This window comes from Zootoca vivipara, chromosome 3 (assembly GCF_963506605.1).
Source record: "Zootoca vivipara chromosome 3, rZooViv1.1, whole genome shotgun sequence".
Classification (NCBI taxonomy): Eukaryota; Metazoa; Chordata; class Lepidosauria; order Squamata; family Lacertidae; genus Zootoca; species Zootoca vivipara.
This window is the reverse complement of record NC_083278.1, coordinates 10,630,518-10,642,863: the sequence shown is the minus strand read 5'-3', so window position 1 is coordinate 10,642,863 and position 12,346 is coordinate 10,630,518. Positions and strand designations below refer to the sequence as shown.

Genomic DNA, 12,346 nt, shown 5'->3' with positions numbered 1-12,346 from the left:
GCTGTCCTCATCCAAGTATAGGTATAGGTGTATTAGCTGGAGCTGACTGAAGCTGCTTTGAGCCAGAGAAGCTACTCAGTGTTGGAACAGAAAACATACCCAAACTGAACCTGGTTCTTTGGGGGAAGTTCTTAACTGAGCACAATCACCGTACCTCTCCCTACCTGAAACTGCTCTTATAGGGGCATCTCTATTCATCTCCCCAGGTCCATTAAATCACTCTGTACATAATTAAAACCACCAACCAGGAGCATTTAAGTAACATACAGTTTAAAAAGGCAATGAGTTGAACAAAATCATAACCAGAGAGACATGAAACAGCAAACGGACAGTGTTGGTTCCTGTGAACTCTACAGTGATACTCATATGCTAGTCTGCACTTTGGCTGCTTGTGTGTTGTGTAAACTCAAATTCAGAACAGGGAAATTGGTAAAAATGACTGCTCTTCTCTTTTCATAGCAGAGGTGTCTGCTTGATCAAAAAGAACACAGTTTGATTCAACTGAAGATGTGTTTAGATTTTAATGGTTGGTGCACCTGTGAATCATTTTGAATATCAAGTTTAAAACCCAACAACTTTATACATGTTTTCTTTTTAAACTGATTTCAGAGTCTTTCAGCTAATTTCTCTGCTGGACGCCCAGTTACCACGCTCTAGCAATGAGAAAGTGGAACTTGCCATACTCTGGTTTTTGGATCAGTTCCGTAAAACCTACGTAGGAGATCAGCTCCAGCGCACCTCAAAGGTAAGTGTTTTCCCTAAACTATTTACACAATTTAATTTTATACGAAAAAGCCTCTTGTTGTTAGATATGTGTGTTGTGGGGAGACTTGATCCTGAACCCCAAAGAGTTTGTGTGTGCTCTTTCACTTAATAAGCAGCCCTGCTCATTTTAGTAGAGAGAGATTATCTGTTCACTGAAAGTAAATTGGGAAGCTGTTTCAGCAAAGGAGCTGAAGCTGCTGTTCGTGGAACAGAGTGTGGAATTGGTGTGACTAGACTGCAGATGAATATGATTTTTATCTCTTTCTTGACATATTTTCTGTATTTGTAGTCAAGTTCATTTCAGAGTGCTGTATGAAAGTACTTCACTTTTTCAACAGTTGTATTCATTAAACAGTTCAAGATTACATTGCATTTTGTCTTTTATTTCAAGCATTTAACAGAGTTTGCTATATTGTATTATATTTCACAGCTGGGTATGCAGGATTTATACTTTTAATAGTTCTGTCCTTTTGACAGTTACTCATTTATTCGATTTCTACTGAATTTCTCACACTACTTGGCTTTTCCTGCATTTTGACTAGAGAAGAAAGAGAAAGTATGACACATTCTTTAAGGAAAAAGTAGTTAATTCCCCCTAACTTAAGGGGGCACTCATAATACAGATATTATACAGAGCTGATAAGTTGATGTTGAGAAAGATTGAAATAATTTTTGCTTGTTGTCCAAAGCAAATATTTAGCAGGAAGGCAGTGATGAAAGATTAGACACAGCAATTGGGCTTTCTGATTACCAGATCAGTATCATGATTTTTATTCTCCCCTTTTGGTGTACGCCTCTATTTAGAGATACTTAATGCCAAGTCCCATGAAGAAAAAAATAAATTAAATTGTGTATGTGGACACTCAAAGTGGGGACAGGAGTGCACACACAATCCACACCCCCAGGGTCCTACTCCATAGTCACCGACTTTTGCCTTGTTATGTGGGAATGGTCTTTGAGGGGCCTCCGCTTGTATTTACTTGAAGCCAGTTTCTGATCACATGGAGGAGTCTAGTCTCATTCAAGCAAACATGAGCAGAAACTCCCTGCAGACTTTTGCTATACGACACAGAGAAGGCAGAGAACTGACCGTGTGTGCGCAATGCAGGCAAGGAGACTGGACTTATAGATGCAATCCTGTCCACGCTCAGAGAGTTGGTGTGTTTAGGCAAATTCCTGAATACAGAAGGTGTTTTTGTTTTGATATGTGAACAGTGGCAAACATTTGCTGGTCCTTGACTGTAGCAGTAAAGATTTGATTTGATAGTGACCAACTATAAAAAAAATTCCTCTTCCTGTTGTTGAAGAAGTCTAGGCTGTTTCAAGCTTGTCTAGTTTGAAGTACTTTTTCCTAATGCCTTAGTTTTTGTAGTTTCTTTTGGCTATTTTTGTTTTCACCTGATGTCATCAAACTGAGAATTGATACTACGGAAGAGCACATTAGCTTCATTAAAAGGAAACAATCATGTAATGAGGCAAAGCAGTAGTCTGTGAAACCCCCGGCTTCCCTCTCTGATTTGTTGCATATTCACCCTCACTTTCCTAGGTCTGGGCATATTGACCCTGCTGCCACAGCTCCTGTTTAAAAGATAGGTAGAAAGTTATGTTTTAATCAGAGTAGATCCACTGAAATGAATGGACCTAAGTTGGTCATGTTCATTAATTACAATGGGTGTGCTCTGAGTAAAATGCCTTTTCAGAGCACCCTCTCTTCATTGATTTCTTGGAGGAACACTGTATGCCTGCTGTGCCTCCCTTTAGATAGGATGTAAATGGTATTGGATAACTTCAAGTGCTGATCAGCCTAGAATCACAGAATTGGAAAGTTGGAAGGGACCGCAAGAGTGATCTAGTCCAGTCCTCTGCAATGCAGGAATAACCCTGTATGCTTAACATTACCGTAGCTGGAAGATGGCATACCTAACACATCGCTGTGGGTGCAAATTGCAAGGGAAGGTGGGTGATGGTAGATAAGCAGTTTTTAGGGAATCTAGTCCATCATTACTCACTAATGCTTCCCTCTGATAATGAAAAAGGAGCCCAAAGACCAATCTAGTCCCGTATCCTGTTTCTGATGGTGGTGAAGAAGATGCCTTTTGGAAGTCCACATGCAGTATTTGAGGGCAAGATGCCTCTTTTGTTATTTCCCTTCAGCAGCTGGTATTCAGAGGCAATCTACTTCTGAATATAGCCAGGATCAAGTTGCTTTGTGATACAGGTTCATCAGAATAAAACTTGAACACCACCACACTGTGAATCCTTATTGGAACCTTTACACAATCCTGTTCAGCACGGACCTGTGAAAGGATGAGAGAACTTGTGTTGTGAATCTATTCTGAACATAGCGTTTTTCAGATCTGGCAGGCAATAGAGGTGTTCTAGTTGTGGGATGGTGGGATTGAATAACAACAAAACCCGGGTCCTTTCTCTGAATGTCTGGGTTTAACGTTTCTGGGATAAAATGAAACAGTATGATCTCTAAAGCATTTTTTTAAAACTAAAGGCCCAGTTATGTCTTTGCTTTTTATCTCCCCCTGCTATAGCAGCAACTGTAGCAGCAGATGGCATTATATCCCTACAGTAAATCCTCTGCTATATATTGCCTGCATAGATATACTCTTATTGATTAGAAGGATTCATGTTTGGAAACGGAAGTAAAGAGAGATGTAAAAATGGATCTAGTTAAGATGACAACCATTTATATGGCTATTGAAAGTAGCTTAAATTAACTGAAAGTGATATTTATAAACTTGATAAAAAATGTTGTTTGTGTTCTTCAGCCTCATTGAGACTCTGCTGGGGATCCTTTTTAAGCTGAACTTTGACAGATTTTTTTTAAAGATGCATTTTGTTAGCAACTGATAAGGGGAGGCTTAGTATCCAGTTTTACCAAAGAAACCAGCTGGTCATGCTTTCTGTAATATAGCAAACACTTTATTAGGCTTGCTGCAAATCTGGAGGGTTTGGAGAATACTAACTAAGGTCATGCTCTGCATACTGCAGTGGGGAGTTCTAAAAAATAGCCTATATCTAGGCTGTACTGTACTGTACTGTACTGTACTTGGTTGTACAAAGGGCCAAGTTGCAAATGTTTGACTAACCATGCAACCAATCAAGTCCAATGATCATTCCTTCAAATAGCTATGCTCAGACACATAGGTGGAAAACTGTGGTGCTGTTATGCTATAGAACATACGCTGTGTGTACACACATAGATCTTTGATTTGTTAACCTTTACATCTGTATTTTCTCCCATGCAAATTAAACATGTTCTTTCTTTCTTTCTTTTATTTATTTATTTTATTTAATGTGGTTATTTCATTCTGTTGAGGAAATATAAGCAGTAGGGAATGATCAGAAGCCCAAGTGGGGAAAGGCTCCCTCTGTTCTATGTATTACACATTTATATTGTTATGGTTTTTAATGATATTTATGAGATTGCATTTCAGCATAATGTGCTCCCCAAGTAGCGCTCGCTGAAAAAGAGAGGGAAGGAATCAGAAATATTCAATTGACTGTGGATGTTTTCTCTCTTCAGGGCACCAGGTTTATCCTTCCATTTAATTGCCCTCTGCTTTATGCAGGAAATAAATGACCTTGCAGGGGTAACGGAGAAATATATGTCTTGAAGATTAACAGTGGAGAGAAAATATTTACATTTGTCCTTTATAGTTAGAGGCATTGATAATAAGCACTCTCAACAATGCTTTAGATTATTTCAGTTTGGAGTGTTTAACAACCTATAAGATTGAATCCAGCTAAGTCATACTTAGAGTAAACCAACTGAAATCAATGTGTGTGATTAACTTAGACCGTTGATTTCAATGAGTGGTACTCAGTGCTAGTCTGACTCTGAGTGGACCCATTGAAGTAAGTGGGCATGACTAATTTAGGTTCATTAATTTCAGTAGTTCTATTCTGAGTAAGATTTAGTTGAATAGAATCTGGTGGTTTTATTCTGAGTTATGCTTTACTTGGACACAACCCACAGATTTTGGAGAGGTGTATAACCAGTTGCAGGAACTGAAATAGCTTTAAAAGGCAGAATGATCATTGGTGATGCAATAGTATTGGTTTAAATACTGTTGTTGTTTAGTCGTTTAGTTGTGTCCGACTCTTCGTGACCCCATGGACCAGAGCACGCCAGGCACTCCTGTCATCCACTGTCTCCCACAGTTTGGTCAAACTCATGTTAGTAGCGGTTTAAATACTACAAATGGCTATAGGTGAGCATAGGTAACAATAACTGTTTGTAAGGAATGCACATCATAATTTAATTTGACCACTGATGCCTATTAAATAGCTTTTCTCATTTTCATTTATTTTTATATAAAGAGCTTAAAATTATTGTATAAAAATTTGAAACAACACACCCTTTCAATCTGAATATAGTCTCCTTTGGAATGTGATTTTAAACGGCATGAGTGATTGTCCTGTCCACAGTATTGCAGCTGGTGGCGCTGTGGTCGAAACCACTGAGCCACTTGGGCTTGCCGATCGGAAGGTTGATGGTTTGAATCTGCGCAACGGGTGAGCTCCCACTGCTCTGTCCCAGCACCTGCCAACCTAGCAGTTCGAAAGCACACCAGCACAAGTAGATAAATAGGTACCACTGCGGTGCGAGGGTGAATGCCGTTTCCATGCACTCTAGCACTTGGCACGATGTCCTGTTGCACCAGAAGCGGTTTAGTCATGCTAGCCACATGACTCGGAAAGCTGTCTGTGGACAAACACCGGCTCCCTCGGCCTGAAGCAAGTTGAGCGGCGCACCCCATAGTTGCCTTTGACTGGACTTAACCATCCAGGGTTTCTTTACCCTTTTTTAAACCTATGTTGAATAAATCCATCTGCTTAAAAATATGAAGACCAGACTCTCACTGATCCATAACATTGGAACCTGCTTTATGTGTTTGAATCCTCTGAATTGCTATTTTGTTTTTATATACTTTTACTGCTTTGTTTTGCATTTTCATTTTAATAATATATATCTTTCATTACAGTGTATCACTTAGAGATTTTTGAAATACTAAGTGGTTTATAAATGCTGGCAGATAGATAGATATATAGATAGATATATAGATAGATAGATAGATAGATAGATAGATAGATAGATAGATAGCAATGTTGAGAGGCGTTTTCATTCCCCATTTTGGTCTACATGTTTTGGTGTGGATTGCACAGCATTATCAAATGCCAACATTAGTCTTGTTTTTGCAATTAGTGCCATTCTGTTAGATTGAAGATCTGTGGTCGTATAGCTTGACATGAATAGGATGGTTGCTGCTTCTTCACAAATTGCATTTTCCAACACTCAAGACAGTCTCATAGTTTTGCTAGTTGTATTGACACTAGTCGTAGACTGAATGGTTGACAAGGCATATTTATCCTGGTGATCCTTTTAAACTCTTATTTGTGATAGGGAGCTTGCTGTTGGTGTTCTAGAACCAACTGAGCATGTTCTGAAACCTGTTGAGTGTTGAAATGACTTCTGTGTTCTCGTTTGTGCAGATGGAGCTCAAAAAGTTTCCAAAACAAGGCAAAGCTTTATTAGGCTGCACGCAGTGTGTAGATCAGGGATGTCCAGCTTCCAAGAGACCAGAATTGTTGAGGTTTTTTTAGGAACAAAAGTTGTTGAGCTTTTTTTGGGGGGTGTCCCGTGATTGACCAGAGACACCCCGCAATCGACCAATAGATCACGATCGACCTGTTGGAAATCCCTGGTGTAGATCAATGGTGGAGGACCTCAGGCCCAGAGTTTGAATGTGGCCCACCAGGCACCACTGTCTAGCACTTGCAATTCTCCCCAGGTCACAGCTTCCGTGGCTTGGCATTGCACTCCCAAGTATTTTTGCCTGGCTGGAATGTGTCCTTCAATTCTGGTAATGCCTCTTTCTTGTCTGGATGTGAATAAAAAGAGGCATGTGAAAGTACATAGAAACTAGCCTACTGCAGAAAGGTAATATTTACACTCATTGCTCCGCCCCTTTTGTCTCTGATTGTGGCCCTTGGGCTGAGCATGATTTGGAAGCCCAAGGATCTACATACAGTACATTGTTTCTGTGGAGAGGTGCTATAAAGCAAAGATGAATCTGTGATGCATAATTATTGCAAAGGACATTTGGAGCAGGGAGTAGAGTTTCTTGGAAAATAATCCTAGAAAGAACCCCCCCCCAGTGCAGGTGACTTAGAAGAGAAATTGTTAATAATCCCTCACTCCAAAAATATTGAGAAACATTGAGAAAGTTGGTGATAGTTTCCTGGAAAGAACAGCTAAGTATTTTAATTGTAATTCCTGTTTTAATCACACTTTCTTGTGTGCAGTTTCTATCTGTGCTTGATAATTGTGGAATAAAAATACAAAATATAGAGACATAAATGTACAGTATGTTAAAGAAAATGTTCTTTATCAGTACAATTTTCATATTGCAAACAGAATCTGTATATATTCTGGAAATTTACTTTATTTTGGAACTGGAATGGTTTTTTTTTAAAAAAAAATGCTCATTATTGTGCCTCTGGTTTTCTTGTTAGTTTAAAAAATACTGTATTTTTGCAAGGCCACAGAAGTGACTTTATACTTAAGCTTAACATTTCTAATATTTTTGCAGTGCATTTCACACTATCTGAATGCACTGTATACAAATGCATTAGCTTCATTGGGACTAGAAGAACTGAACATATATGGTTCACATTGTAATCAGGGATTTGTACTTTTAGTGGTTAATTACATTAAAATGTGTGTGTTCAATTATTATTTTTAATGAGCTGAGGAGAAATATACCTCATTTTATTACTGGAAATAAAGGATTGCTGTTCTGACAGGTGGTGGAAATTAGCAGGCATTTTTGAAATTGTGTTGTGTGACCAGGAATTGGATCTCATTTTAATTCATCTTTTCTCAACTGGTAAATGAGGTTAATGCCATACATATTCAGCTGATATGGATGAAGAAATTGATATAAAGTAGATCAAGCTAGCTAGAGGGCTGCTTTAATTTATAGGTAAAGAGGCAGTGATAAATGGAAGCAATGTAGTAGTGGTCACTAAACTGCTCAGCCATGAGGGCTTAAATAGTGTTAGCTGCTCATTAAAGGTATTGTCAGGATGCAACAAACAGGAATGTGGAAAGGAATAGCCAACTAATCCTTAATTATCAAAATACAGAAAATACTAATTATATCTTAATTAGTTTTTCTCTTAATGTACTGAAATTGTTACTTTTTGTGTAGCACAAATGGATAGTTATATCAACAATAAATAGGTTGTTTTAATAACTTTCTTGTACCTCCTGGGAAAACTGAATTCCAATTTTTAATATGCAATAATGCTTCTCTAGCCTGTAGGAGATGAAAATTATTAAGTAGCTTTATTTTTTTGAAGATTTTTACAGCAGCTTTGGGAAGAATTATTTCACCATGCATCAATTATTTTTAATTGAACTGAATATTTTTCAGATTGCATTAAATGCCTCTCATTTAGCTTTAACATTTAGAGTTTACAGAAGAATTTTAACAAATAGTGGGTTCAGTTGTTCCCCCGAATGTTTTAGGGAAGGGCTGTTGAGATGGCTTCATTAGTTTTAAAGTAGGGATTTTAGGGTTCTTGGCCAAGTAGGTGAAACTTCACAGAGGTATGACAATGATAAAAAATACTCTGGAGTCCAGTTTTATAATGTATTGATTACCAAAGTACCAAACTGTACGTGACCTGTTATTTAGAGTCAAGAGAAAGACTAGTTGGGATGAACAGATACGTTTTGTATATCTGTACTTCCACACACATGAAGTGAACATTGGGTTCACATGCCCCCCCCCCCATCCCCGGACTTCGTTTGCTCACATGAACTTGATTTCATAGTTCGCTGTTACATCTGAAACAGTGGACTGTGGCACTTACCCTCTAAATCAGAATAGGAAACCACATTTGACATTGGAGTGTACGAACCTACATGCTGGCAAATACATCTTACATTGCATTTTTGTATGTATGCCTGCCATGGGCTACCTCCCTAATGTTGGCTCAAGTGGTGTAAAGAACTTATGTGCTCAGTCCTCCTGTTGCATTGTGGCTTGGCTTGCTTTATACCATATCAGACCATTGGCCCATTGATCTTGGTATTGTCAACACTGACTGGCAGCAACTCCTCTGGGGTTTCTGGTAGGAGTTTTTCACAGCCTTAGCTGAGGATTGAACCCGTTTCCAGACAGTTGTACCAATGACTCTGCCATGCACTGTTTACCATATCTAGTTTTCTGTATGTTACAGAAGTACCATAATTTTTTTAAGGTCCATAAGTAAAGGGGAGGCAACCGAGTGTCATTTTATATATCACTATTAAAAATGGATTTACTGTGTTGTTCTATAATATGGCTATAGTCATGATGATGGAGAAGTGCTTCTGAATGGCATTCTTGCACCAGACACATCCTTTGTTCAAAATAGCAAGCCAGTTGAAAATGCCTACTTTGGGAGATCTCCCTTCATGGTTGTAAAAAGTATAACTTGCCTGGGTTTCCTTAGAAACAGAAGTGGCAAAAGCAGGAGTTTTGACTGTTGGGACTTGAAGTTATGGTCATACTGGCATTGCTTGTCTAACTCTGGTCAGAGGAATGTGAAGACTAAAACTGGAAAACATGCATGAAACACACAATAATAATAGGGGTGGAGAGCTGTCCTTTGAGAAGTATTACTTGGCATGTCTACCCCAGTAAAAAGCTGAGAGTGAGATTTGATCTGGCTCTGCTTCACAAAAGTGTGAGGTAGATTTAACAGTAAGAAAGTGCTGGTGCTCTAGGTTATCGTTGAATGATTGAGGAAGAAATGAAACTTGGGTGTTCATCAATTTAACCACTGTTTTATACATACTGTTCTATACATACGCATGGAGAAATTGCAGAAATTGACAACGTGAGCAGTGGACTTTGTATATTGCCCAGTTGAGATGCCTAATCTTCAAGTGGTGGTGGAGAATATTTGCAGGTGGGCAATGTCAGTTGGGTAGTGTGCTTGTTGGCTGGTCAGCATACACATCCTTTGCTTGAATGTAATGTATATTGTACAAACAGTGTGTGAAACTTACATGGAGGTTATGCATATTAGGTGCATAATGTATAGAGTGGTAATTTTGTGTTCTCCAGAATCCATTTATGATGGTCTGTATTGATCAGACGGTGAACAATATTCTCTCGTGATGCTGTCAATTCTTGTATATTTTCCACATCTTCATGTATGTGTGTACAATCTCTGGTATGTATGAACTCACAATAACCCCAACAGATATGAAATTTGGTATTGTATTGATATAAACAAGGAAAGGTATGGATACATGGGTCAGGATAGCAAAAAGAGCAATTAAAATTACCGTATGTGCACAGTCTGAATGAGTCCTAGGTAGCAAGGACCTGATGATATTCAGCCACTTGAGGGCCCTCGAGCTGCTAGCTGAGCAAACCTCAGATCCAGTTATGTAGACAATGGGAATATTTAGTTCAATATACTTAAACAAAAACAAAACCAACTCCAAATGATAATTGGGATGAGAAGCTGTAGAACTGGAATTTATAAAATTTAATGGGGTTACTAAGGGTTGAAATGAAGACTACCAATAATTCTTGAATATTTTAATTCAGCACCTGTCTAATATTGGAAATATTCTAATACCATATTTTATATTATATGCAGTACTCATGATAGCATCCCAGGTACCAGGAAGTGCTCTTCCTTTCCTGTTTCCTTCAGTACTCAACTTGTTTGTTGTATCTTTTGGTCCAGTTTAGATTCTTTTTGGCTCCCGTGAGCATGCAGGTGTATTTGCCACCTGGCTGAATTTCAACACACACACTGGTGTTATGAAACGGTACTTCCATCTTTGAGTGTGTGGTGGACATGCAATTGATGTGATTAGCGAAATTTGCTCCTGCTCCAAAGATGTTCACCGTTGGAACATCATATCTCATCATCATAGTAGGGGGTTCCAAAACCCTTGGCACAGGGTCCACAAAGTATCATGTGCCTAGTACTACAGTATGTTTACTTAGGGCAGATTTCAGCTAATGAGTCCTGTCAGTGGAAGTCCTGAGCAAGAACTTCCACTAGTCCAAAGGGGCTTTTCCACCCTCTTCTTCCCTAAACATGCCCCCTCCCTTAGTTGGCATGCAGGGAGGGGATAACCTCTGGAACAAGGTCCCGGTGGAAGGGAGGGGAGATAATTCCATCTGGCAAGCCAAGATACTTGCACTGATGGAACAATCAGAAAAGTGCAGTGTTGAATTCTTCTCTAAGTTTATCTGAGAACAAAGGTATTATATTGTTCATGCTGCTAAAGTGTTACTTACACCAGTGCTTTTACTTGCTTCGGTCTAAGATGAAGTTCCTTTCTCTTTAAAATGTCCAGGAGATTGATCTGGGAGATTAATTTGCTTTAGTGTTGTTTATGGACTTATTCAACAATTCAGTTGACAACAAAGGAAAGTAGAACAATTTCTATTTGTATGAATTTACTGAATTGGGCTAGATGATCCTATTATTATCCGAGAAAGGCACTGATAAGCTCATTGTTGTTATCGGAATCCTGGCATGTTCCTCATGCATATTTTATGCTTTCTTAGAAATATATCATTAGAATAGGCCAAAATTCTTGCTGAAATTAGAGACAATGACTATGCCATAAAGTGGAACTGACTTAAAAAAACCCACATCTGATATAATTAAGTACAGTTTCAGCAGACTTTCATGCAGGTGGTAAGCAAAGATAGGCAAGTGCATGAACTATCCAAACCACACCTGAACAATTTGTTGCTCAGACTGAGGCGCCAGGTCAGAGTCTGCTGCACTGTAGGGCCAGATGGGACCCTATTTAACTCCTAAAAGTGTCTGATCTCTGTTTGGGGCTACTTGGTGCAATAACACCAGGAGTAAAGTGCCTGGGGGTGTGCCACTGGAGCTCCCAGTTCAAAACCTGCAATGTTTTACCGTGTTCTATGAGAGTTTATTCTAGATCCAATACTGTTAGTTTATATATATTAATGAAATACAATGAAATTTAGTAATAATGCATTGCTAAATTTGTGGGTCATATAGAACCAGAGAGATCTATAAACGTGTGTAAGGTTACAAATTCGAAATGATATAGAACAACAGAACATTAGAACATAATGGCTTTACTGCTTAAAGTATGGCAATACTCAGCAAGATTATTAGGCTTGTCCTGTTATAATCATCATGTCGTAACACTTTTTCATCCAATTAATGTAAAATCTTCAACCATGTGCTCATTAAAACCTTGATCTCTCTCTCCAGTCCCTGCTAGCTCCACCCACCGTGCCTAGTTATGCTACCTATATGAATACTTTTCATTTTTTAATTATGCGATTGTCATGAAAATCCTGATTTCAGTGTTTTCTGTTGTCTAGAGTTTTTAATAATATGTTCTATCTGGTCTCTAAAATGCTTAGCTAAGTTCAGTTCTGGCTTAGCTTTTATTTTGCAGCAGCTAATAAAGGCATATTATCTTGTTCAGGCATTGTAATTATTGAAATGTGTGTGTCCATTAACTGCAACATTAGGCTGTGGATATAATTAC

The 12,346-nt window shown here is 38.6% G+C and overlaps 1 protein-coding gene across 4 annotated transcripts in view; it reads left to right on the top strand.

Moving 5' to 3' along the window:
• RANBP17 (RAN binding protein 17) overlaps window positions 1–12,346 on the top strand; it is a 160,567-nt gene that overhangs the window by 26,612 nt on the left and 121,609 nt on the right. For all 4 annotated transcript variants that reach the window (XM_035110145.2, XM_035110144.2, XM_035110143.2 and 1 more), the window contains exon 14: window positions 610–745. In XM_035110145.2, coding sequence (XP_034966036.2) covers window positions 610–745 — 136 coding nt within the window. The remainder of the gene's footprint in view (window positions 1–609; window positions 746–12,346) is intronic.